The following is a 24,316-nucleotide window of genomic DNA, read 5'->3' on the forward strand; positions in this document are numbered from 1 at the left end:
TCAATATATCACAGGTCAGATGGTGTGGTTTCTTCAGGCCCAATAGGGCAACCTTGTTTGTCTGCTGTCTTGATGGAACAATAGAGGTATCCAGAGAACATCACCACAAAGCCCACTGCCGAGCTGAGCAGTTACAGCTGAAGTCAAATAGTTGAGGGCAAATTGAAAAGTTGTGGGCTGCCAGTATTGTTCCAAAAGAATCCAGAGAGATGAGAAACTATTCACAACACAAACGCCTTAGTTACTTCTTCTGTGTGTACTGACCTGTTTTAATACCTCTCAACAACATCTCAGTATGTGTAACTTGAATCCACACACACTGCAGTGTTTAATGGAGGATGTATGTGCTTTGTTTGCAGTTGTCAGGTATTATCCCTAATAATGCCTGAGTGACTAGTGAGGTCAAATTCTTTGCATCCCTTTATAGTGAAACATTAAACTGCGGGGGAAAAAGCAGCTTTTTGGTAAATGGACTGAGACACGGCACAAAGTGGAAATGAACCCTTTTTATGTCTCTTAAGCAGTCGACTTATCTGCTGCAGAATAGTTTCCATTTAGCTCAAAATGAAGATGCCACAAGCTGAAAGACAACTACCACTTATTGAGCTCGCTCATTACCCTGTGTGGACTGAAGTTCCTTTACAACTTACAGCCCCCTCTTTATGTGTTGGTAATTACATTTGCCTCATGAAAAGTGAAGTCGCTTGCAGCCCGGCTGGTGACATCAGCCACCCGGCCTCACAGCTAAAGCAGTCCGCCCAGGATTACGCAAACGGATCTGCCTGACTGGGAGGTGTCTCCCCTTTTTTAGCACTATCTTTATTAACCAAAACACTGCACATACTTTTACCTTTCAACACTTACAGCGAATGGATCAGGGGGAGGAAAGCTTTCTCAGAAAGCTTATCAACTAGGAGTGATCTTCATTTAACTACTGGGAGGAAAGAACCATTTTTGATTGGCCACAGCGTCTGGAACTTGGAAACATTTACTTGCTTCTTTATTACTTGACGGCATCTCAATGGTTGCCTGATTACATGCTAAACTGCTAGAATAGACAAACAATCACAAACTTTGACTGTTGGACTTTTCAACTCTGGTGAAACAAAAACGGTGGTACACGTGGATTATTCTAAGAAAGGGGGGAGTCTGGATCAGCTGACATCATTGGTAAAACCTTCTCCTGAAAACAGTTCTGTACTGTGTTAGCCAATCAGGCCACAGCCACTTCTGGATGATCTAAGTGTTTATTTCACTACAGGGCTGAGACGGACACAGAGACGGACAAAGTGACTGAGACTGCCCAGCCGGTCTCTACAGAAGCCCGGGTTGTTTGTCACCTGCCCAGGCTGAACACACACACTCTGACGCTGAGCGCCCATCCCGGCCACGACCCTCCGACCCTTCACAGGAGCGTGGAGCAGCTGCTGCACTTGATATGTCATCTCCATGCCAAGGTGAGTCACACCACACTGCCCATTTAGCACGCTATCTCTACTCAAGTTGGCTTCACCCGGACTTGTTCTGCAGCCAAACATTGTCGGATTGTTTGTCTTTTCACTGCCCTCATTTTTTTAACCTTCAAGCTCAGTTTGTATAACCGGAGGAACACCTTATGCAATCACAGAGCTGGCGATTGATAAGAACTAGAGAGCACCTCTGTTGGTTTCTCTGAGGGTAAAAGCTAACGTTTATTCTCTCCTCTTCTGTATCCAGCAGGGAGTTTCTGAACTGGAGCTGCAGTTTGATTCTCTGCACACAGCTGCTGAATGTTGTGATGGTGTAGAAACGGAGATATCCTGTCTCGAGCGTCTACAGCTGCCTGATCTAGCTTCACAGTGCCTGGATACAACAACAGGAGGGAGATGGGTAGAAAACTGCTCAGTGGAAAGCAGCAATAGTGTTAATTGTGGACATGGTGAGACTGAGAATTCAGAGAGAGACTGTAGTTTGTCTGTGAGTGGTCCAACGTCAGAGTCCCAGGAGCATGGCCTTGGCCCCCCAGAGGACAGGGTGTTTCCCAGTTCAAACACCGGGCGAGACTACTGCCAAGTGGAGGAGGAGGGAACGGAGCAGCCTGTTGTTTCCACCCAGAGTTTGAGTTTGTGCGACAGGAGTGAAGGAGCACAGAGTGAGGCAGAAGGGGAGAGCCTCACTGTGGGAAGCCAACCGGCAGCAGGCTGTGGTAAACAGGGAGAGGAAACTGATAGAGGAGAGGCTGTGATCCGGGAAGGACAGGAGGCCGCGGAGGGAAAGGAAATATCAGAACAGGAAGCAGAGGACAGCACAGCTACAAGGAGGGAGGAGGAGACCAACTTGGAGTCAACTGATCTCATTACGCCCAGTGAAGACACAAAAGCTTCAGTCATGGGCCAGTCTCCATCATCGGAGGGCTCTGATGTATCGGAGAACTCTGATTCTGAAATGAAGGAGTGCTTACAGGAAGAAGTTGGGAAAGAAGAGATGAATCCTAGCCAGGACCTCTGTGACGGACTCTATTTAGAGGAGGAGAAGACTGAGAGTGAAGGGTTAACGAACCCTCTATCAACCCCAGGGGACCCTCCCAACCCATCACTGATAAACTGTGGTGATGTAATCGAGGGGCCTGAATCTGCTGTTCCATGTCTCTTGATAGAAGGCCTCCATGAGGGGGAACCTCCGCCAGACATAAACAGCCTGGAACAAAACCAGGAAACAGCTGTTAGGGATTACGCTACAGAGCAGGAGTGGGGCTTGGCTTCAGAAACCGGTTGTCATTCTGAGAATTTTACTGGGACCGCCAGTTGTAAAGTGCTAGATGGTGAAGACGTAGCTGAACCTTGTGGATACAGTATTGAAAGTACCAGTTTGCCTGGTTTGGACAAAGCCGGTAACTCCATGGAATATGTACGGACGGATCCATCACCTGAAACAATGCCCAGCTCCAGTGACGGACATGCTGATCCTGATTCAGGGATGACTCATGGCATCTCCAGTGACGATGATGGCAGTTTCCAATCAGTTGGAAGCTCGACAACAGAAATATATCATCCCACTCGGGACAGTGCTAGTGTAGAGGATAAGGAGTGTCTTCAGGAAGAACAGTCCTCAACAGAATTCAAGCTGGAGAATCCAAATGATTCAAAACCTGGTGAACATTCTTTAACGTTGGACGCAGTGCTCCCCTTGGAGCCGGGCACTGACGGTGCACCACCAGTGAACGACTGCACTGGCACTGAGCCTGAATCACAACTGTCACCCAGCCTCCAGACAATGGAGACTTTGAACACTGAGGGGATAGTAGAGGAACTCGCCCTAGAACCTTCCAACGAGGATCTGTCGTTGGGTCCAGCGCTGTCAGAGAGTGGGGATGCTCCAACGGTGAAGTTCGATGATAGTGAAACTGGAGAGGCCAATGACTCTGAACTGAATGCGGAGATTGAACATTTGGCATCAGAGGTCATCAGTAGAGTTTTACTTGAAGCCTGTGCATCTTTTGCAGAAAAAGGTAAAGTGATTGTTGATGGAGACCATCTGTCAACAGATACCAGTGATAAATCTGCAGTGGAAAAGATCGGAGATTTGCAGTTGCTTCTACAGCAACCTGAGAAGGATAATTCAGAGATGACAGCAGTTGAGAGGTCAGCTGATGAGGGAGTGAGTCAGTCAGAGGATCAGACTGATGCATCTTCATCACACGGTGTCACTCCACTTTCAGACAGTGCAGATGCCAGTGCCCTTGAAGTAGAACCACCCTCTCCAGACGATGAAGCTTCAAGCGACGCAGTGGATGGAGTCCCACAAAGTGCAATACAAGGTGGGCAAGCACTGATTTATTTCAGGTTTATTCTAGTTCCACACACTCGCATACATCACAGGGCAATATGTTTGTCAAAATCTTGTTCCTAAACAAATATACTAAATCAGATTCAGTCCTCTGTTAGTGATTAATGGCAACAGCTCCACAAAGCTAAAGGCAGCATAGCTCACTATAATCGTGTTTAGAGGGTTTTGGCTTTTGTGTGACATCCTGTTGTGAAGACATGCTTTGCCTATTCTGTCTGCTTTTAGAGGTGCAGCTGTTAATCAAGTGTAAGTCAACTATAAAAAGTACATTATGCAACTTTTTTTACGGGCATATATACAAAAAAGAGACAGGGCCTTAATACCTGAAATAGCTGTTTGGAGAAGCTCAAGCTTTAGATGTAGGCCTACTTTAAAGCCTCATATTTACACCTCTATTTTTACAACATTAGAGCAAAGCAGACTTGTATGTTAAGTTATGATAAGACAACAAATGTCAGTATGGGTTATGATAAGCTGCTTTCAAAATATGTTTTTTTTTCTGATGAGGATGGGCTGAAAAAGCTACACCGTGCACCTCTAAATGAATGACTCAACATTTATTTTGATGACTGAAATAATTGGTTTAAGTATTTTTTTAAGACATAAAACTAGAGTTCAGTTTCTGTCTCATGCACACTCTGGCTTACAGTACGCTGTATGTCAGCAGGCACAGTCACATTACCAGTGCATGTGACTGAGTCTCAGATGTACAGCGAGAAGGCTGGGTTCTCCAAAACAAACATACACAAGCTCGCTGATGTGAGCATCGAGGAGGAAGTGAGAGTCTCTCTTCTCTGAGTGAACTTGCAGCACTCCTCTGTTGGCAATTTTCAGTCATCAGGAATAATTGAGCTGGACCCAAGTCCAATAAAGAAAGGTCAAGGGCAAGGTTGGTGCTGTGCGTCACACAGAGAGTGGGGTGTCATTATGAATGAGGAGATGTATTTACAGCCTGACTGAGGAAGCATCAGGTAACATCATAGGTGATCAGAGACAAGCTGTCTGTTGTTTCATGGATTCACAATCAGGATGTGAATATTTAGTCTGGATTCTAGTGGATGTTTAAAATCACAGGAAGGTGAACAGTTGTTTTTTGTGGAGAGACATTTCATTTTCCACTCGGGTCTATCATTCATCAAGTCATGTTCACTTACATAAACCTTCCAAGAAGTAATACATCTCAGATAATTATACAGGACCGTTAATAGACCGTCTGGTTTCTGTTTTTTACAATCAAAGAATGAATTTTTTTTTTACATACAAATGGTTATTGTCTTATGAGAATTGTATCGACTTGGAATGCTTTGATAGTACATATGAACAAAGATGCAAGTTGCTACATCACTGTAGAACACACTCACACTTCTTAGTGTTTCTGCAGTCAGGGTAGACTTATTATTGATTCCTGTATTTGGAAGATTTGCAATTGAGCTGATCGCATTGTGTTGTGTGTATCTCTCCAGAGGTGGAAGTCATCATGTCTGAAGAAACTGTTATCGGTGCAGAGGAGGAAGAAATTGGCCCAACAGTGGAAATGGACTCCTCCAAGGTGAGCTCAAAGTTTAAGTCGATCTCTAATAGTGTTGGCTTTGTTGGAGACGGTGGTTTAATCAACATGAGTCTTAAGATGAGTCATTGTTTGTTAAACATTTGAAACACCCATAATAACCTTTGGCATGAAGATGTGAGCAAACAGACAATCAGGCTCAGCTCCTGGGATATGACATGAGGTAAAATGAGGTGTGGATTTTAGTTGAGTCTCTAACAGCAGATATTTTGACTAGTCAAACACAGATGGAACTAAAAATATCACTAATTGGTGCATAACAATGTCATTATCTCAACCTAGGCTGCTCGTGCCATGGCAAGTCACACTGCCTGTCAATCTGATTCATTTAGGAACTACAAAGGAAAACAAGCTAATGTGTTAGAAAGGCTATCAGGGACTCATAAAGCAGGATTTTTTTGTATTGCAACATCTTAAACGTGCAGTACAGAGCAGCTTGATTTTTGACAGGGGAGAAAAGAAAAAATTAATGAAGGTCATGAATGTACATATGAAAATAACTTCTTGCACTCTTAATAAACCTGAAAAAAAAAAGATTTCCTTTTTTTGTTTGTAAAATATCTGCAAGAAAAGTATATGAAGATATCTATTGCAACCAGAAATCAAATATTATTAGCTTTTGAACAACTAGGATTTCCCATCCCACTCCACCAAGCCCTGTATGTCATGTTACTTACATACATGAAAATGATACTGGGCCTATATTGACTGTGGGTTTCCTCAGACATGTGCAGTAAATATACTGTACATGTTAACTGTAATACAAGACAAGTTCATAATCACCATCTATTGTTTATGTGGTCCAAAGATGGACTGCATGCTTTCAACACTAGATCTCAGCATCATGAGTCCAAATACAACTGTTTGATAACTAAAGTTGAAGACATGAGTTAATGTGTGACAGATTTCCACTGTTAATAATTTAATCATTCTATTTCCCGTTAGCATGGCCGGTCGCACCACAGATTGTAATCATGCATCTGTAGATTTAAATTCAAGCTCAGCTTGCAATCCTCATCTGCAAAACAGAATTTAATAGGATTTTTTCATGGACTAAAGCCCAATAAAGTGTTGTGTGAATTGAATCCAGGCTTCTGTTGTTCCTAGGATTGCTAGATTGCTAGGATTCCTAGGATTGCTGCTAAATGTTTTGGTGTGGAGAAAGTCTGTTGTGATTGGCTTTCCTGAATGTGGACCTCTTTTTTTAATTTTAAAGTGCACCCGGAGAATCCACAGGTCATTGTTATAAAATGTTTTCTCCAGCTTAAACACAAAAAAAACCCCATCTAGTATTGTGTTGAAATGTAATTTTTAAAATGATTTTGCAGCAATAGCAATGAGTTGCAAAATCTCCCCAGGAAAGTAAAAAGTAAAGAATGGCAAAATTTTGGAGGAGGAAGAACAGCAGGGTTTGTTTACAAGCAGCTTGATGTGCCAACTAGAGCTCAGGAATGAAGCTGTCTGGAACATTTTTCCCTCTCATTAAAACTTTCAATATGTCTTTTTTTTTTTGGTGAGTTCACTCATTCAACAATAAATCTATTACCTGTTGGAGTGTCTCTAAGGATCACCACGGCATTTACTTGACTGTAAAATGCAACAGGATCTCCCTCCCTCATCCTGTGGGAGTCATGTTATGCAGCTCATTTTCTGTCTCAACTGAGCACATGGATGCGATCTTCAGCTTTACTCTGAAATGTTGCTGACTGACAGATTCCTTAGCAGCCATAGACTGGAGTGGCTCTGCTTATTCCTGGGTTGCGGTCTCAGTCAGTGGCTTGTTCTGAATGCCAGATGTCTGACAGCAGCCTGCAGGGCCCTGGGGTCGCCAGCAGAGGGCACTGTAGCCCCTGTGGCATCAGTGGAGCATTTCCTCTTGACCAGAGAGAGAATTTAATGACCTGCCATTTGATCCTGTTGAATCCTCTTGTAATTTCTATGATGTACAGGCAATTTTTAGTCATCCTGGTGTTAAGCAAACTATAGTACTGTAGGAGATAAAGTGAATAATCTCCTGAACATATTTTTAAGGAACACTGCTTGAATTGCAATAGTATTTAGATGGAAAGTGAAACATTTTCATAAGAAGAACAGAAATCAGCACTAGGAACAAATGAAATCACCAAACATCTTGTTTTCTATTACATTTCTATCATAATACGAATGTGGACATGGAAATAAAAGACACCAAAGGAAAAGCGATGAAGAGTGTGCAAGATAAAAATTATTTATAGAGATTAAAAAAACAGATAAGAGCTGGAGAACAAAATAAACGTGTTAACAAGATCTGAACGACAGCAACAACAACTTGCTATATGAAACGATATGAAAGGTAAATGAGGCAATTAAAATCACGAGTCAGTATTTTGACAAGATCAGAGCTGTTCAGATTATTGTCAGTGTTTTCCAATTGGACTTCATATATAGCACAAGGCACAAATATGACATCCCTCAAATGAGTGTTTTCAGTATGATCAGTTTCTACTCACTTCTGTATAATAGATGTAGTCACTGCTTACTTAACACACTTTTTGTTTTTATATAATAAAGATTAAAGTGTGCAAATAAAGCTGGCACAGTTAGTCAAATAGATTACTATTATGATAATCGTCATTTTTCATGCAAAAAGATATTATGGTTCCTGCTTCTCAAATGTGATTTGCTCCTTTTCCTTTTAATTGTTTGAATCATTTTCTATTCATTTGTAAATTATAAGGTTTGGGTGGCTTGAGTCTATTTCAAGATGTTTAAATTCCAATCAATCAGTTGATGAATGGAGGAAATACTCAGCCGAATAATCCGTTATTAAAATGAGATAACCAATAGTTGCATTTGTATACAAAATAGTTATGACTAACTTCACCTAAACCATCAGCAGTACAGTTGTGTTTTAACATTAATACATCAGTGATCTAATCTAATGATAAACTTTATTATAGTCGAACAGTCACGGGGCACATTTGTCTGCATCAAGTACATTTTTTAGTATTTTAAATACATTTTCTTGAACATTTATTTTTATTCTCAAGCTTCAACAAGAACTTTCGTATTTGTTGATTCTGGCGGCCTCTGTAGACAAAAGCGGTACGAGCGCCACCATCTTGTTTCTGTAGATCTTGATCTAGCCACCATGTGAAGCTGTTATGACAGCATATAAAAGAAAGGGACCACATATTTGCAGGATGAATAGGGGATGAATCTATTTCTGGCAATGTCAAATTGATAACTGTAATATGATGATGGTGACACACAACATACTACATGGCAGCTTCTTTCTTTACCTCAGACTGTGAGACTCCTCAATTCATTCCCAGTACTCTCCTTAAAAAAAAACAGTTTTAATTTTATGACTTGTCTGACCTGGATAAGTCGCATCTGACCTGGTGATAGGCCTTAAGAATAACTCTAAATATAGTATATAAATAGACAGTGTCCTCATTGATGGTCTCTGTTTGCTCATGTAGATCATGTAGAGGCCATAGTATTAAAACGAGACTCTTTCAAAACCAGTTACAAGTTACTGATTGTACATTTAAATAAGATGTTCAGCGCTAGACTTTGACTTTTAATGGAGTACTTTTTACAGTTTGCTGTTAGTACTTTTACTTCAGTATAAGATCTGAATACTTCCTTCACCTCTGGCAAACATACTGGAAGACAAGAAAGTAATGCTAAAGTTGAATGTGCTGCCATCGAAGCCTGTTCATTTAACACATTTTGCCACCAGTGTTGGTTTATTCATGTGAGGGTTGATTTAATTCACAGCTTTGTTCTATAAAAAGGCTGTGTATGTGGCAGTAGCTTTAGAGAAACCTTTTCACCTGCCGTATTGCATTTTCCAAGGTATATGACTCAACAGTGTGAGTGAACTTCTTAAGCAGATGTTTCTAATTTCTTCTATTTTTGTTCTTTATTTCCTCACTTGAACTACTGAGTTCCTTGTCTCCTCCCAGTGAAGATGAGATGCCAACATTGAAAATTAAAGGAAAAATATTAAATGAACTGCTTATCATTCCTGGTCTAGAGTAAATCTTAAGCAGCATCAGCTACTGATGAGGACCCTGCCTGTGTTATTTGTTACTGCGCTCGACAATTGACCATCTGGTTGTTGGAGAAGTGGCAGTGAAGAGAAGAATATGTTGAAGAATGTGAAATTGTTCAGTGTATTGACCACCTGTCAAATTCATACTCAGAATAACTTCAAACAGCTTGTAAGCTCAGTTAACCGTACAACCAGTGCTTGTATTAGCTGACTATCCCCGGATGTGGAGCTTAAAGCATCGAGGGAATGTTGGTGTTGTTTACTATCAAACTACCTCTTGATTTACAAAATGGCTAGGAGCTAGCTGGTTAGCATGCTAACTTCAGCAGCTTTCGCTGCAACACAATTCAGACGTATTTACCATAAACATACCTAACAGACAACCATAATCAAAACTGTTACTGAAATTTTGAATTCTTCTTGTACCTTTAAGGCCATGTGAAGGAGCAGCAATTGTGTTTGTGTGTGTGTGTGTGTGTGTGTGTGTGTGTGTGTGGACTTTTCCAGCCTCTAAGTTATTTGAAAGTTAATTTTAAGTTACTCTGCTCTATTTGATTTTTTGCCGTACACTTTGAACTATTGCAGAGCAATATACAGATTCCACCAAACCGCAGTTTCTATTCAAATTTGATGTGCAAACACTGTGGTGTCCATCGGGCTCAACGGCTCGTTGGCAGTGTTTGTCGGAACAATGAAACACCTGTAGGTATGTGAAGGTCTCGGTTTTAATTTGGGTGGATTTGTTTTTCTGCTGCCTGGTTTTATGCATTTGTGCTATTGGTCAGCTAATGTCAGAGCTGTCGGGAACAACCTGCAGACTGTAGGGACTACCAACACATTTACATGGATTTAAATATCATCCAGGAGGTGCTTGACCGCAGTGTGCAGGCTGTCTCTTAACCCCAGGAGTGCAAATTGGATTTCAGATGTGTTGGGGACCTTTGTCATCATATTTGCCGTAATTTATCATAATGACACACTGTGTAGAAAATTATAGCTTATTATGACTCAAAAATAGGGGAAGATTGGAGGGAAACCCACCGTGTCATGTTATTTTATACTAGTGGGAAAAAATATTTTATAAATAATACTGAGATTTGGTAATGTTTTATTTCGGTCAATTTCTAGCTGATCCCTCTTGCCTCTCAAAGGAAGAGGAGACGCAACCTCTCCTGCCTCTATGGACCAGCCTCTACACTTACTTATATGTTTTTCACTGCATGTGTTTACCAAAGACACCCAGAGTGTTATACAGAAATCCTTGTGTGTCTGCTGTCCACCCTGCAGTGTTCTGTTTTGAGTGCTCCCTGTATAGATGTGGAAACAAAATTGCCTTTGAGTTGAGATGATTTAATCTGAGTTGTCTGGAGACTTAATACTTCAAAAGATAGACAACAAATGAATCAGTAACTTGGAACATGCAGTAGGAAAAAATGTTATATCTTCAGCAGAATTTCATCAAATCAAAACATCTAATGAGGTCACAAAAATATTATCTCGTCATCTTATTGGTTTACTCCCTGTTGCCTAATTTAATCATTCAAAGCAAATACTAATTAAAACTGATAAAATCAGTTGCTGCAATTTAGTTTGAAATGTGTAGAATTTCATCTGATGCAATGCATCAGGGGAGACCGCTCATAGCAATCACCATAATTTAATTTTTTGTAATATGTGATTTTTGCATACATGCGACTCATTGTTATATATTCATGTAGGTTTTTTAAATAATTGATATTGCAATATTACTTTTTACCATAGCCATATACCATAACACAGGCCTACCTACAATAAATCACATGTGGGGAAAAAATCTGAAATATTATCTGCTCTGGAGAGAAGCCGGTCAACTCTAGCTCTGTTTCGCAACTGCTTCCATTTTTGTATTTTCTGTTTACAGCGCTGCTATTACATCAGTCCTAACTTTCTTTTGAAGCGGTCGCCGGCCAGATCCATCATCTTAGAGAGATGCAATCACTCCCAGAAGGCACCTCACAGGTGGCCTCAATCCTCCTCCAGCAGGGGGTGTTGAATCTCAGCAGCATAAATTCTGATGATTGGATAACATTAACTGGAGTAACAATGCCCTACTGTCATCTGTCACACTCTAACAATGGACCACTTTGGCTGGACAAGAGAGAGACATTCACAACCTCATTGAGAAAGAGGGAGGGAGAGAAAGAGCAAAGGCATGAGTCAGGCAGAGTCAGGAGAGAAGTTGAGAGGCACAAGAGGAAAAGAAAAGGGAGGGAGGGAAGAAGAAAGGGAGGGAGGAAAGAGTAGAAGGAGGGAGGGAGTTGAGCTGGAGTCTGGTAGGAGGCTTCTTCTGTGGCCAGATGTGAAGCTTAGCACACAGCTTCAGCTCTCCTCAACAGTGTTTTCTGCTGGATTTTAACCTCCTGCCCAGTAAACCTGCTCTGGATATTTAAAGGAAAATGTACGAACGACACAAGCGGAGGTACAGCCTCTGCGCCAAAGGAGAGAGAGCTGTAGACGTGGTTTTGATAAAGGTAGGCCACATCTCCACACTCTCAAACAAAGTTGCTCGGTATGATAATTCTGCTAGTGCTACGGTAATAACAGTCATTTGATCGGAGGTAGTGAAACGTAGTTGTTAAGTCCTTGAAACTGATGAAATGGTGACAAAAGCAATAAAAGCAAGGTAATGAATATAAAAGCAGAACTGAAATCATAAAAGTGAACCATGAAAGCGAGGTTGAACGTAATAATTACGTCAAATTAGGTCCATTAAAGAAAGTTCAGTGAAGCGAATAAGCAGTTCAAGTTCCTCAGGTGGAGCGCTTTTAAAGGCCTGATCAGACAAAGATCTGGAGAAAAAAGTTATTTTTCTAAGTAAAACATAAACATAACCATGACCGTCACAAAGCGCTTCAGCATGTTTGGCCAGACCTGTATTCGGCCGCCAGAGATGTTGTGATGTGTTTCGCTGTGTTGCACCCTGGGAGATGATTGCATGGTAGTTGATAGTGGCCCTCCAGACACAGAGTGCTGATTATTTTGGGGTGGAGTGCGGTTTCTGGATGTTCGCTGCATGAGTATGCTGTGTGTGTGACACCGAGACAGATGCCAGTACTCTATCCTTCTCTGTGGAATAACTGTGTATGAAACTTAATGAGGCTCAGACGGTTTAAGGTCTTTCCGGGATTATTTGGTCAGACTAGCTGGTGCTCGTCTAAAACTATTAAAAGGTAAAACAGAATATCGAGTCCACTGATGTTCTTGAAATGTCTTCTCAAAGAACAGAGTTGGGATATTTCTCTCCTCCTCAAAGGTCTTGTCACCGTACCATAATGGTTCTGTGTCAGACCATTTGAACTGGGTGTACTGTGGAATCTTTCTGAATGGGATCTTAACAGCGCCCGAAAGTGCTATTTAAAGCCTAAATGCCACTACATATACTAAGCCCTGTAAGCCATTTTTCCACAGTGCCCTGGATTTTCTCTTTGCTGTAGGACAGCAGTGAGTTCGTTGATTGTTGGTAAAAGTATTGTGATGAAACTGCTCCAACCAAGATTTATACTCAGATGTTTCTGATTAACAGATGCCTCCTGAAAAATATCTATAAATGTACAACCCATTTGAGTTTATTCTTTGTTCTTCATGTTGTTGCCTCACTCTGTCTGTCCTGTTTATCAAATGACCAGCCTCCACATTTTTAGCCATGCTAGTGGCATGGTTGGTCGGCCCAGCACTCGGACTGACCAGCTGATAAAATGAAGTGATTGTTTGGACTGATAAACAACAACTTAATGGATTGCCATTAAGTTTGGCATAGACATCCAATAACCCTACAGATGAGTTGTTGTAACTTTGGTGAGCTACTGACTTTTCATTAGCAGTTAGTTCAGAGCACAGACAGATGCTAACATGGCAGTAAACTCTTATATGGCAAACTTACGCAAGTCAAGTAGAACTGTTACTGGAACTTAACTGTTACTGGAGTGATTGTCATTTGACTATAATGAAACTATATCAACGGAAGATCCACATTTTTTTTAAATGTTTCTATCTTTCCAAATACATTTTTGTCATCCTTACTGTCCTTTCTGTAATTTTTCTATGTTGATCTTTTCTATGCACACAGCATCTATTTCCTGTCTGTCCGTGCTGGGAGAGGGAGCCCCCCTCTCTTGCTCTTCCTGAAGTTTATTCCATCTTTTCTCTGGTAAAGGCCTCATTTGGAGGAGGTTTGCATCGTCCCCTCGAGGCAAATTTGTGATTTATGATATTGGACTATATAAATAGAATTGTGTTGACTTTATACATTCCCTTTATTACTATAAAGGGGACGCAACTTGTAGAACCTAGACAAACTATAAGTGAATAACCACCAACTAAAGCAGCCAGGACTGAATGAATTGGGCTAAAGCAAGTGACTCAAAACTGTGCTATCTCCTATTGCTTGAAGAGTATTTATTGTAATCTAAACTAATAAGCAGTGATTGGTGTTGAAGTCATCTCGCATAAACTAAACATCGAACTAGAGTACGTTATAATGACTGTCATGCTGGTTGTGACATTCAGAGGAAGCACAGAGCAGAGTGGGAGGAAAATACTGAATCTATGAAGTGGATTGCTCTGGTATATGTAACACGTCTCTTCAGTCCTTTGTCACTTTCTAAACTTGTTCCTGATGTCAGCTCCTCTTTTCACCTGAGGGGTGAAATAGCAAGGATGATCGCTTGTGTGTGTGTTTGTGTGTGGATGTGTGTTTGTGCGCGGATGTGTGTTTGTTTGGGCGTGTGTGTGTGTGCGCTTGTGTGAAAGAGAGAGCGAGAGAGCAAGAGGGAAAGAAAGCGACAGATATGATGGTGTGGGAAAAGGCAGCGCCGGGCTAACGGTTTCCTCTGGCCTCAGATGGAAACAGGCATTTGGCCAAATGACTTCATTCCAACCAGCGTTTCACATCCCAGCATCTCTGCTGGCTTGAAGTCACAAAACACATCATCACTGCACTTACTGAATACAGTAACTGTGAATAAGCCTTTATACTAACGTTTGTACTACAGTATACACAAGCACAAGCAACGGCCGGGACGTAGGCCTTTAGTGTCCTACTCTTCTTTTCCTTTTAGGATGCTCATTTATTTCTTTAGCACATTTCTAACATACTTGATCATTTATGGTCACAGGCACAGTTGTTTACACTGCAGTCAGAGTGCTGCAATCAGACTCTAGTCTCGTTTGCTTATATGCTGGTGATCGACTCTCTGAAGATGTTTCTACTTTTCTACATGACACTCAAGAAAACTGAATTACTGTGTTAGTCCGACTATGGTCGGATCTTTAAGATACATGTATTCACCTTAGTCTGACTAAAATCGGACCTGATCGGATTTCTCATAGTCAAATTAAAGCACCCAGATTATTCGATTGATAGTCGCATTACTCCTGCATGTATACGTTCCAGCGGATCGGACTGGTTTCTGCGTTCTGCGCAGGCGCTACATAGCTATACATATACATATAGCGCCATTGTGCATCTAGTTTGTGTAATTATCATGTACACCATATACGAAATGTACCAAGATGTAGCTTCGTCTCGCTCTTCGTACGCCATCTTTCTTGAATGCCGAGGCAGCTGGTGACGTAAAGAGGTCAGCCGGAGGTGTTTCTGTTACCACTAGTTGAAATGGGTACAGCGCCACCTATCATACCGGGGTATGACATGCTCCGGCCCAATAATCCGATTTTCTCACCGGCATGTATACTCGGACAATTGCAGTTGTCTGATTGAGTAGCATAGTCCAACTATGGCTGTAATCTGACTAAGATGGGCATGTAAACGCACTGACTGACTGAGAGTGCACACCTCCACAAAAGAGGACGTGCACATTTCACAGCCATTATAATTGCTTTTTCTCCTGAATATAAAATGTCAAAGTTTACCTCAATGTCTCTGATGCAGTTTATTGCAGACGAGTCATGAATGCAGGATTAATTAGTGACATAATTTGTGTGAACGTATGTTTCCATAACCACACCTTGTACTGTTATGCTTCCGCGTTTTTTTCTTCGAAGGTTAAGCAACAGCGTGTGTTGGCAACCTAAGAGGATAACTGGCAGCTGTGAATGTTGACTGTGACGTGAGGTCATTGTGGTTTGACTTTTGGCAATGTTTTGTCACTGTTTCACTTTATTATGATGTACTGGATTTTAAAATGCATTGCGTCTCTTCCATTAAGGCCAAATGCCAATGTTGCAGTATTAACAAAAATAAATAACAGTGTTTTTCCTCTGAAATGTAATGGGTTCTGTCTGTGCACTGCCAATCACGTCACACGTTTTTACATAACTCTGTTAACAACCTGACTGAAAACACAAAGTCCTTGATGGAGCTAATAAAAAAATCTGGTTGTTCTCCATTTTTTAAAAAGACGATCCTTCAACTGGCCGACCCAGATTCATTCCTCCACCATTCTCACATTCTTCTGCAAAACCCTGTTGCTGTCAGCTCCACTGTTCTGTTGTTGACCATGGCCTCTCTGTAAAGCTTATTATGGTTTCAGTAAAAGTAGTGCTTCATTATTGGTCTGAAAATCCCAAACATGTCCTGTGTAGCAGCTGGGTCATTGTCTGACAGATGATAAGTTTTCTTTTATGCTGTTTAAAGTTGTTGCGAAGTTGATATCAGTGCTCCTCCAAGGTAAAACAGATTATAGCCTTGGCCTCAGGTCTGCTGCAGGCCGCCCTCGGGGATCAAGCCGTGTGTACATACCTGGCTGGAAACAGTCATTCAGTCAGCCATGGCATCCTTCAATGCTGCGGAACCTCTCTGTCTGCCTGCCTATTTAGAAACAAGGCAGCGGTCCAAGTCCTGCCTGCCCTGGCACACACACACACACACACACACACACACACACACACACACACACACACACACACACACACACACACACACGCCTATTTTATTTTTAAACCAGATGTGTTTTTACTGGGTACAGTTTAGATTCCCCCGATGCTACAAATATGCACTGGGCTGTTCCGAGCTGCCAGCTTTCTGAGGGGGGAATGGTTCTTTACTCTGACTGGTTTGCAGGCCTGCTTACTGATTGGTCCACTAAGTGTTTCATTAGCTGACTGGATAAATTGGTGCTTACTATTGACCATCATCTTGTGCCTCTTGGCTTGTACTGGCCAAAACATCCTCAGCCCTACTGACCTTGCTACTTGTTAAACCCTACCCTGTCCTTGCGTACTCCAATAGTTTATTCAGGATAAATTAGCTTTGCCTATTGATGATGTAAACAGAATTTTGACTTTATTTGTGTCTGATGATGTTTGTGACCAGAAAGCTGAAGGTCAGGTTTTTGTTTAGCTCCACAAAATTGAAGAGAACTTAAGTGGGAAGAATCATAAGCAAATCACAGACTTGTGTGGCAGCTTCAGGGTTGCTATGCAACCAGCATCACTGAACTGAATGAGGAATTTAAAGCTCAGAGGAAGTTGATGCTGGGATTGAAATTGAACAAGCTTCTGTTTTGTCTAGTCTGAGCTGTACTCTTTCATTTATCAGTCAAGTGGTTAACATTAGATAATATGATAACACGCTGCACAAACACATGAGTAGATGCACAAGTTGCGTGAATAACAGTTGCTTCCACATATGTCTCTTAAAATCTTAAAAGAGGTATCCACTTCATATCCCATCATTCCTAAGAGTTCAGTTCATTGTATAATCAGTGCCAAAACACACTGAAGCAGTTCTGGGGGACTCGGGGTGTGTAAACAGTCTATTAAAACACTTAAAGCTGCTGTTTCCTTTACTTTGGCCTTAATCTGTATTTTATTCAGGATCCTTTGTTTCTGTTTGAAGTTCTGTTGTCACTGCTCTGCTGTAAGGTCAAACCATGTAGCCTTGTGTAATTTGTTGCCACACTGGCAATCATTTAACTTCCGAGCAGAATGTGTGTGTGTGTGTGTGTGTGTGTGTGTCTGTGTGTGTGTCTGTGTGTGTGTGTGTGTGTGTGTGTCTGTGTGTGTGTGTCTGTGTGCGCCCTCTGTGACCAGCTAATCTTTCCTCGTCAGCGTGTTTGTTCTCTCTCAGCGGGCTCTGTTTGATATCTGAACACAGCTGTGAGAAAATGAAAAAGCCTGTGTGCGCTGTCTGTGTGTGCATCTGTGTGTGCGCATGTGGGACTTGATGAGTGAAAAAAGAAGCGTAACTGTTTGTAACGTGTGTGCATGCCTGAAACACGGTTGGCTGGTGGAGGTGCGTGTACACGGTGCCAGTTGGTATGTAAGCATGTTGCTGTGTTTGTAGGAATGGTCACAGTGGGTACTTTGACACACACACTCAAACACACACTCACACACACACACACACACACACACACACACACACACACACACACCACTCCCAGGCTTGGACAACAGAGCTCAGTGTTTCTCTGGGTCTCAGTAGCCTTGTCAGTAGGTTGTTCTGGGACAGTTGAGGCTTAGTTGTTTAGAAACTGAGCTCAGCCCCCTCACCCCAAAGCATTATGGGAGGGTCAACCTTGCTGGTAGTGTGGGACTCAATCATACTCCTCTGTATTATGTCTTTGATTTCTTTTTATCTTGTGTCTTTTTATGTTACTGTCTCTTTTCTCCATTTTCGCAGTGCAGTGTGTGTGTGTGTGTGTGTGTGTGTGCTCCAGTTTAGTTTTCACCTCTTTTCCCCTTTTTATTTGCAGAATGCTCTGTTTTTGTGACAGTGTCTTACCGATTATTCATAGAGATTACATTTCAGAATATAGACACCTTGAGAGGCTATTGCTGAAGAAATGTGGATCATAAATTGAATTGTAGCAGGCTTTCATTTCAAAAAAATCTTATTCAAACTTAAAATTATTGATAAAGCTGAAATGCCAAACATTTGCTGGTTTGAACTGCTCAAATGTGAGGATTTCTTTGCATTGCTGGTCTGAGAGAAAAACAAAAGAAAAACACAATATGAAGACCAGTGACTGACTGATTATTGGACTGGCCAATATTTAGCATTTTTCTGATTATCAATACCGTTTGTGTCTGATAGTCAATTAAATAAATGATAATAAAATGATGATAAAAATGTAGTCTGTCTGTAGTCAGCAATCTGCGGTCTCCCACAATGTTTTTTAATTAATTATACAACGGATGATTGTGATTAGATTGATTAGTTATTCATTAGTGAGCTTTAGAATTGTCATAAGTAGATGGAGCAAAGCTAGTTGTTATCGATGTTGTCAGCCTTCATAATAAGCCATGGCAGGCTGCTGCTGACTGAAGCTTTATATTTAATAGACACATGAGTTGTGTTGATCCTCTTATCCGTCTCCCTGAAAGAAAGTGAGTACACATTAAATACAAAGTTTCAGCCATGTATTCTTACTCATGTGCTGTTTTACCTCAGGTGTTACGGCCCCCTGGTCTCTCAATAAAAGACTAAATATCTACCTATGCCAAACTCTTCTCTTCACGACAGGAGTAGTTGTTTTCATTCAAGTATGTCTCTGCGTGACTGCATTAGTGGACCAAAAGATTGATCCTGTAAAAGCAACAGGATCTGGATGAAGAACACACAGCTTGACTAGCAGGATTTGACTAGTTGGCCCCTGGTGGAACAACATCTTTGTATGCCGTGGCCTTAGATCAGGGACCTGTTTGTACTACGTCTGGAGATTCCTTTGTACAAGTCTAACACAGTCAAGTTTAAAGGGGCACGCTAATGCCTGTTGATCTGCACCAGGCTTAATCTGGGTTTACTGGGGTTAAGAGTTAAATGGTACGAATTAAGGAGGGAAGGAAACAAGTTACAGTAGGAAGAAAAGGAAGGAACAAACCATTGGAGGAGGACAGACCACATACATTTTAAAGGAGGTGTCATATGTACTCCATTACAGTTTAGTTCAAATATCAATTGAGCTTTTATGTATATGTTTCAACCAACTTTTGTAATGAGTGTCTCAGTGGAGGAGCTTGGTCGTGCCAATAGATAAGTCATCTGTTTAACTTTACTCCATTTGTATGAGGGACACATTCAAAACCAAAGCTCATCATCTTTATCTGCATGTCGTTGATGGAGTTCATTAAAACACAATGAGCTTCTCTGAGTCTCTGTTAGCTTCACATTCAGAGCTGTCAGTCACATCGGCAACGCTTCGGCCAAACTGTTGAAGCTTTTGTGTTGCCTGCAAAGAAGGGGGTGCCTGTAGCTTTTGTAGCTAAAACCATCTCTGTCTGTCTGTCTGTCTGTCTGTCTGTCTGTCTGTCTGTCTCTCTCTCTCTCTTTCTCTCTCGCACACGCACACACAGCTGTTGTATAGACATTCGGACCACAGAGGAAGCAGAGCCCCAGCGTTGTGTGTTTACAGCCAACCACAGGTCTCTGACAGGCTCTTGTGTGTGTGTGTCAGTGTGTGTGTGTGAGAGTTGGTATCAGTGTGTCTGAGTTCTGAAGGCTGAAATCAGACCAAAGTTAGGTCTTCCCAAACAGTTCCTCTAGGAGATGGAGCTGGATTGTAGCTAAGTCCGATGAATACTCCTCAGCCTGCTGTTCTACAGACTGTCTTATCGCCGCCTCCCATCCTGTGCACTGAGCAACACTTCCTAACCGACACGCTGGTCTGCATCATAATTTCTTTGTGGGTGACGATCACATGTTGCTGAGGCTGATTCAGTGTGTTCCTGTTCCTCTGTAGATCCACCGAGACAGAGAGGCGTTGTTCCATCAACCCTGCAACACTCAACACTCAGGTAAGAGTGACTCTTTAATACTAATCATTTAACCTTACTGGTACAAGTCTGTGTGCTTTATTTTGTCTTTTAAGGAGATACATGTATATCAGCCACACTTATAGGAAGTTCTTCCATCATGTGTAGACATGAGTTATGCATCAGTGTTTGTGCTGCAAAACGCTGTAATCTTTGCCCTATAAACCCTTTCTGTGATAGCAAATTCATATTTACAGTCATATATGGCGACTTTTCAACAGCCTGGTTAAAGTTTCACTGCCACATTTTCCTACACAAAGAGGAAACTGAATACATCAGACGTCATTTACAGTAGCTAGTCTAAAAAAATGCGTAGACTTTGACTAGTATGAGCCAAATACTGGTGGTTTTGGAGTGAATTACATTTTTTTTTAATATTTTACCCAACAATAAATTTGGGGTTTTGTCCTTATAGGAAATTTCTGCAACGGCACATAAACCATCATTATCTGAATAACAGACATGCTGTAGCTAACATAGCTAACGCTATTAGGTCTTTTAATACCTGTCAGAGTTCTGTGTGAGGTGATAGATTTGCTAAAAACAATTGTTACCTGTGATACTAGCTATAATAGTAATCGAACATGACTATTTTTCAACTATTTGTGATCACACTTGTAGGAGTTTCTCAGAGATGTCTATCTATGGTGTTTAAACAGGATGTACTTAAGAGTATCACTATAAATATAAAGCAGAACAGCAACTGGACTAGGGCAAACTTCATGTTGTATCAGAGAGGCCTTGCACTAAGACAGAAGACAGCTGGCCAAAACATACTTGCAACTTTGTCATGCTAGTGTATGAGAAGATGAGTTAAAGGTTGTGTAAAATGTTTGACCATCAGTGAATCTGCACTAATCTGACCATTAGTGAATCTGCAGAGCAGTGTATCGATGAGCAGGGCACAGGACTCTTGTGTCAGTTAGCATGCACACAAAGATGTGGATGCACGCCACAAGCATGGAGATGACGTGATCCATATTTCTGCCAACTGCACAGGGTGGTAACAGTTGGTGGTATTCCAGTTGACTCTTTTTGTATTACACTTGACCCCACAGTGTTTTTGGGAGTGACCATGTACATGTAACAGAGCTAATTAAAGTTATTACCCTTGTTGTCTTAGCCAAGCTGTAGGATGGACTTTAAAAACCTGGTGTGTTGTGCTGTTAGCTTATCTGTGGCTGTAGTTTTGGTTAAGCTAACAGCAGGCTACTCATAGTTGACTATATCAAGAAATTATCTCGGCCTTTTATGTGCGTCCTACAAACATCTTGGTTTCTTCCCATTAATTTTTCTTTGTTTCTTTTTAGTTTTCATAAATGCCTTTCACTGGTTAACAAGACTAAGAGTCTACAAAACAAGCAAGCAGATCCCTAAGGCTTTAAAGTGAAGGTTTAAGGGAAATGCTAGTATACGCATGCTTATACGCTTATAATGAAATGCTAACATGCATATTTGTAACAGGTGATGTTTGGGTTTTGAGACCAAATCTGCTAGTGTCTCTAAGAAACGACATAAGCTTACTCATAATTGATAGTTGCTTTTTCAGTTGTTCATATATTTCAGCCAGTATGTGGGAAATCATTGTTAGATCTAAATCTTAATCAGAAAAACTACATATTGACATAGGTACTGTATGTACTGATATAAACATAGTGATGATATAGAAACAAGATATAGAAAGAAGTTGTCCTCGGCCCCCATAAGACAAGTCTGTCTGCTGAGAGACCAGTCTCAATTAAGAAGTCCAACAGATCGATGAGCTGGATCAGACTGAGAACAGACTGCCTTTTATCTGTAGGGAAAAGAAATGAGACATCAGTCTGTGATGACAGACAGAGAAAGAGAGAAAAGGGTTTTAATGGATGAGATGAAGAAATAAGGAGGGAAACCAAGAGATGGAAAGAGAATGATTTAGAAAGAAAACAGGATTAGTTAGGGTTTCCTTTGTAGCAACTGCGGCAAGTTGGCATCACTTCCTTTCAGAACACATTTACATTTATGGCATTTTAGCAGACGCTATTGTCCAAAGCAACTTACATCAGTTCATACTCCACACTGATAGAACAGGAGCAGTTTGGGGTTCAGTTTCTTGCCAAGGACACTTCAACATGCAGACCAGGGGAATCGAACCAGGGACCTTCCGATAACAAGACGCTGGCTCTACCCCTGAGCCAGAGGCTGTTTTTGTGCAGAAATCTGACAAAGAATCAGAAGGACAGACAGGGTAACAGACAGGATGACTTTTCCACCTTTAACTGCTGATTTTCTTTCCTCATATAAGTTACGCGAGACACTACTAGTTACACGTAACTGTTGTTTGGTCCTGTAACGTTGCTTTGTGGGTCCTTTCTGTATGATGAGTGAAGGATCCATCAGACCGTCACACCCCTGATCCACGCCTCCAGCATTTCCATTCACACAGATGCCAGCTCGCCTCTGCTGCAGCTTTGATACTTCCTCCGGAGGCGCATTAGAGCTGCAGCAAAACTGCCCCCCCTCTCCGCATCTTAAACTTTTACATTGATTCAGAGAATCGGCGCATGATTCTAACACTGAAAGGACAATGTGAATGGGGCTTTTGAGATATAGCATAAGAAGAGGGGCCTTCTTTAAGGTGTCGTCCCCGTCCATAACAGTGCATTTATTACTTATGTTAGCTGCTCTGTTAGACTGTAGTCTGTAGGTGTGTTTTGTTTTAGCTTCGGGGCAAACCCCTTCACCTTCCCCAGCAGTAATGAAACAACACATAGAATATTTCCTCTCAGTCTGGAGAAGCTTCAGTGTTTATACTGACAAACATAGCTTCTACTGTACATTTACTGTTACTGCTAAATCTGGCCTTCTTGTTTTTCTCTGCTGTTGCCCTGTTCACACTGTCACACTGTCAGACTGTTCGCTCACACCTCACGTACTGCCCCGTGTCTTGAAGGAGTCCCACCACTCTTGTAAAATTTAGCTCCCTTCTCCAGTACTTACTAGTGTTAGCTCTGTTTTAGCTGCCTATGTTTCTGTAGAGCATGCAATGTGAAATTACTTTTCCCTGACTCACCCCGTCTGTTGCCTCTAGTCTCATCTGTTATGTGTGTGTGTGTGTGTGTCTGTCTCAATCAAATGACTCACCTTGAGCTCTAAGCCCCGCCTCTGCTGCTGCATCATGGTGTTTGCTGTCAATTAAAAATGTATTGATATTGAACTGATTGAATGTTGAAAATTGCACCAAATTTGACACTGCACTTCCTTGGGTCCTCAGCAACAAGACTATCAAGTCTGAAGTAGATGGTATGAACGGTTCTTGAGATATGCGAACCACATACTGACAGACGGATAAACAGATGGTCACAGATTCCTGGCTTTATAGTTTGATGTCTCAAAAGTTGACATGACATTTGTTTCACATGTTAATGTCCCAATTAGGATACATCATAATATCTGAGGTGATCCGTGAACGTTTCATCTAACACCACCAACAGGTCAAAATTCTGTTTATTCAATATTTTGGTTTGTGACCAATTACCTGCAAAATGATCTAAATCTCATCAGCTGTAGACACACTTGTGATGTATTGTTACGGTTATCAGAGTAACATGATACCTGCTTTGCATCTGCATGTTGGCATTGTCATTTAGAGCATGTTAGCATGCTGATATTAGCATTTATCTCAAAGCACTGCTGTGTAGTAGCACGGCCCCATATAGCTGCTAGCGTGGCTGTAGATTCTTAGGTTTGTAATCACGTAAAAAAAGCATGTCAGTAGACAAGGGGTAGACCTTCGTTTGTCAGTGCCAAAGGTTTGTGTTAATGGGTTCACTCAGGAAAATTAACCTGCAGAATCAGTCCAGTCACTGTCATGGTTGAGGGATTACAGTACCAGTCAGTGTTTTTAATCACATTGTAAAGAGTTCCCTCTCTCATGTTAATGTACATGTTAATATAAAAATCAAATCATGCTACATATAAAACTAAGTGATATGTTATACAAAGTCTGGATTCATCAAGCTCAAAGGGGATGAGCACTTCATTCACAAGTATGGGGAAAACCCTCAGTTTGGTGACTGAACATATACAGTATATTTTATTTGACAATCTCACTTAAAGCAAGCTTCTTCAAATGGTTACAGACCATG

At 41.4% G+C, this 24,316-nt stretch overlaps 1 protein-coding gene across 11 annotated transcripts in view; it reads left to right on the top strand.

Moving 5' to 3' along the window:
- akap13 (A-kinase anchoring protein 13) overlaps nucleotides 1–24,316 on the top strand; it is a 120,932-nt gene that overhangs the window by 50,922 nt on the left and 45,694 nt on the right. For 8 of the 11 annotated variants that reach the window (XM_030413976.1, XM_030413978.1, XM_030413980.1 and 5 more), the window contains 4 exons: nucleotides 1,262–1,457; nucleotides 1,717–3,796; nucleotides 5,289–5,374; nucleotides 20,117–20,171. In XM_030413976.1, coding sequence (XP_030269836.1) covers nucleotides 1,262–1,457; nucleotides 1,717–3,796; nucleotides 5,289–5,374; nucleotides 20,117–20,171 — 2,417 coding nt within the window. The remainder of the gene's footprint in view (nucleotides 1–1,261; nucleotides 1,458–1,716; nucleotides 3,797–5,288; nucleotides 5,375–20,116; nucleotides 20,172–24,316) is intronic. The other 3 variants (XM_030413979.1, XM_030413984.1, XM_030413985.1) reach the window with 1 other exon arrangement.

This window comes from Sparus aurata, chromosome 4 (genome assembly GCF_900880675.1).
Source record: "Sparus aurata chromosome 4, fSpaAur1.1, whole genome shotgun sequence".
Classification (NCBI taxonomy): Eukaryota; Metazoa; Chordata; class Actinopteri; order Spariformes; family Sparidae; genus Sparus; species Sparus aurata.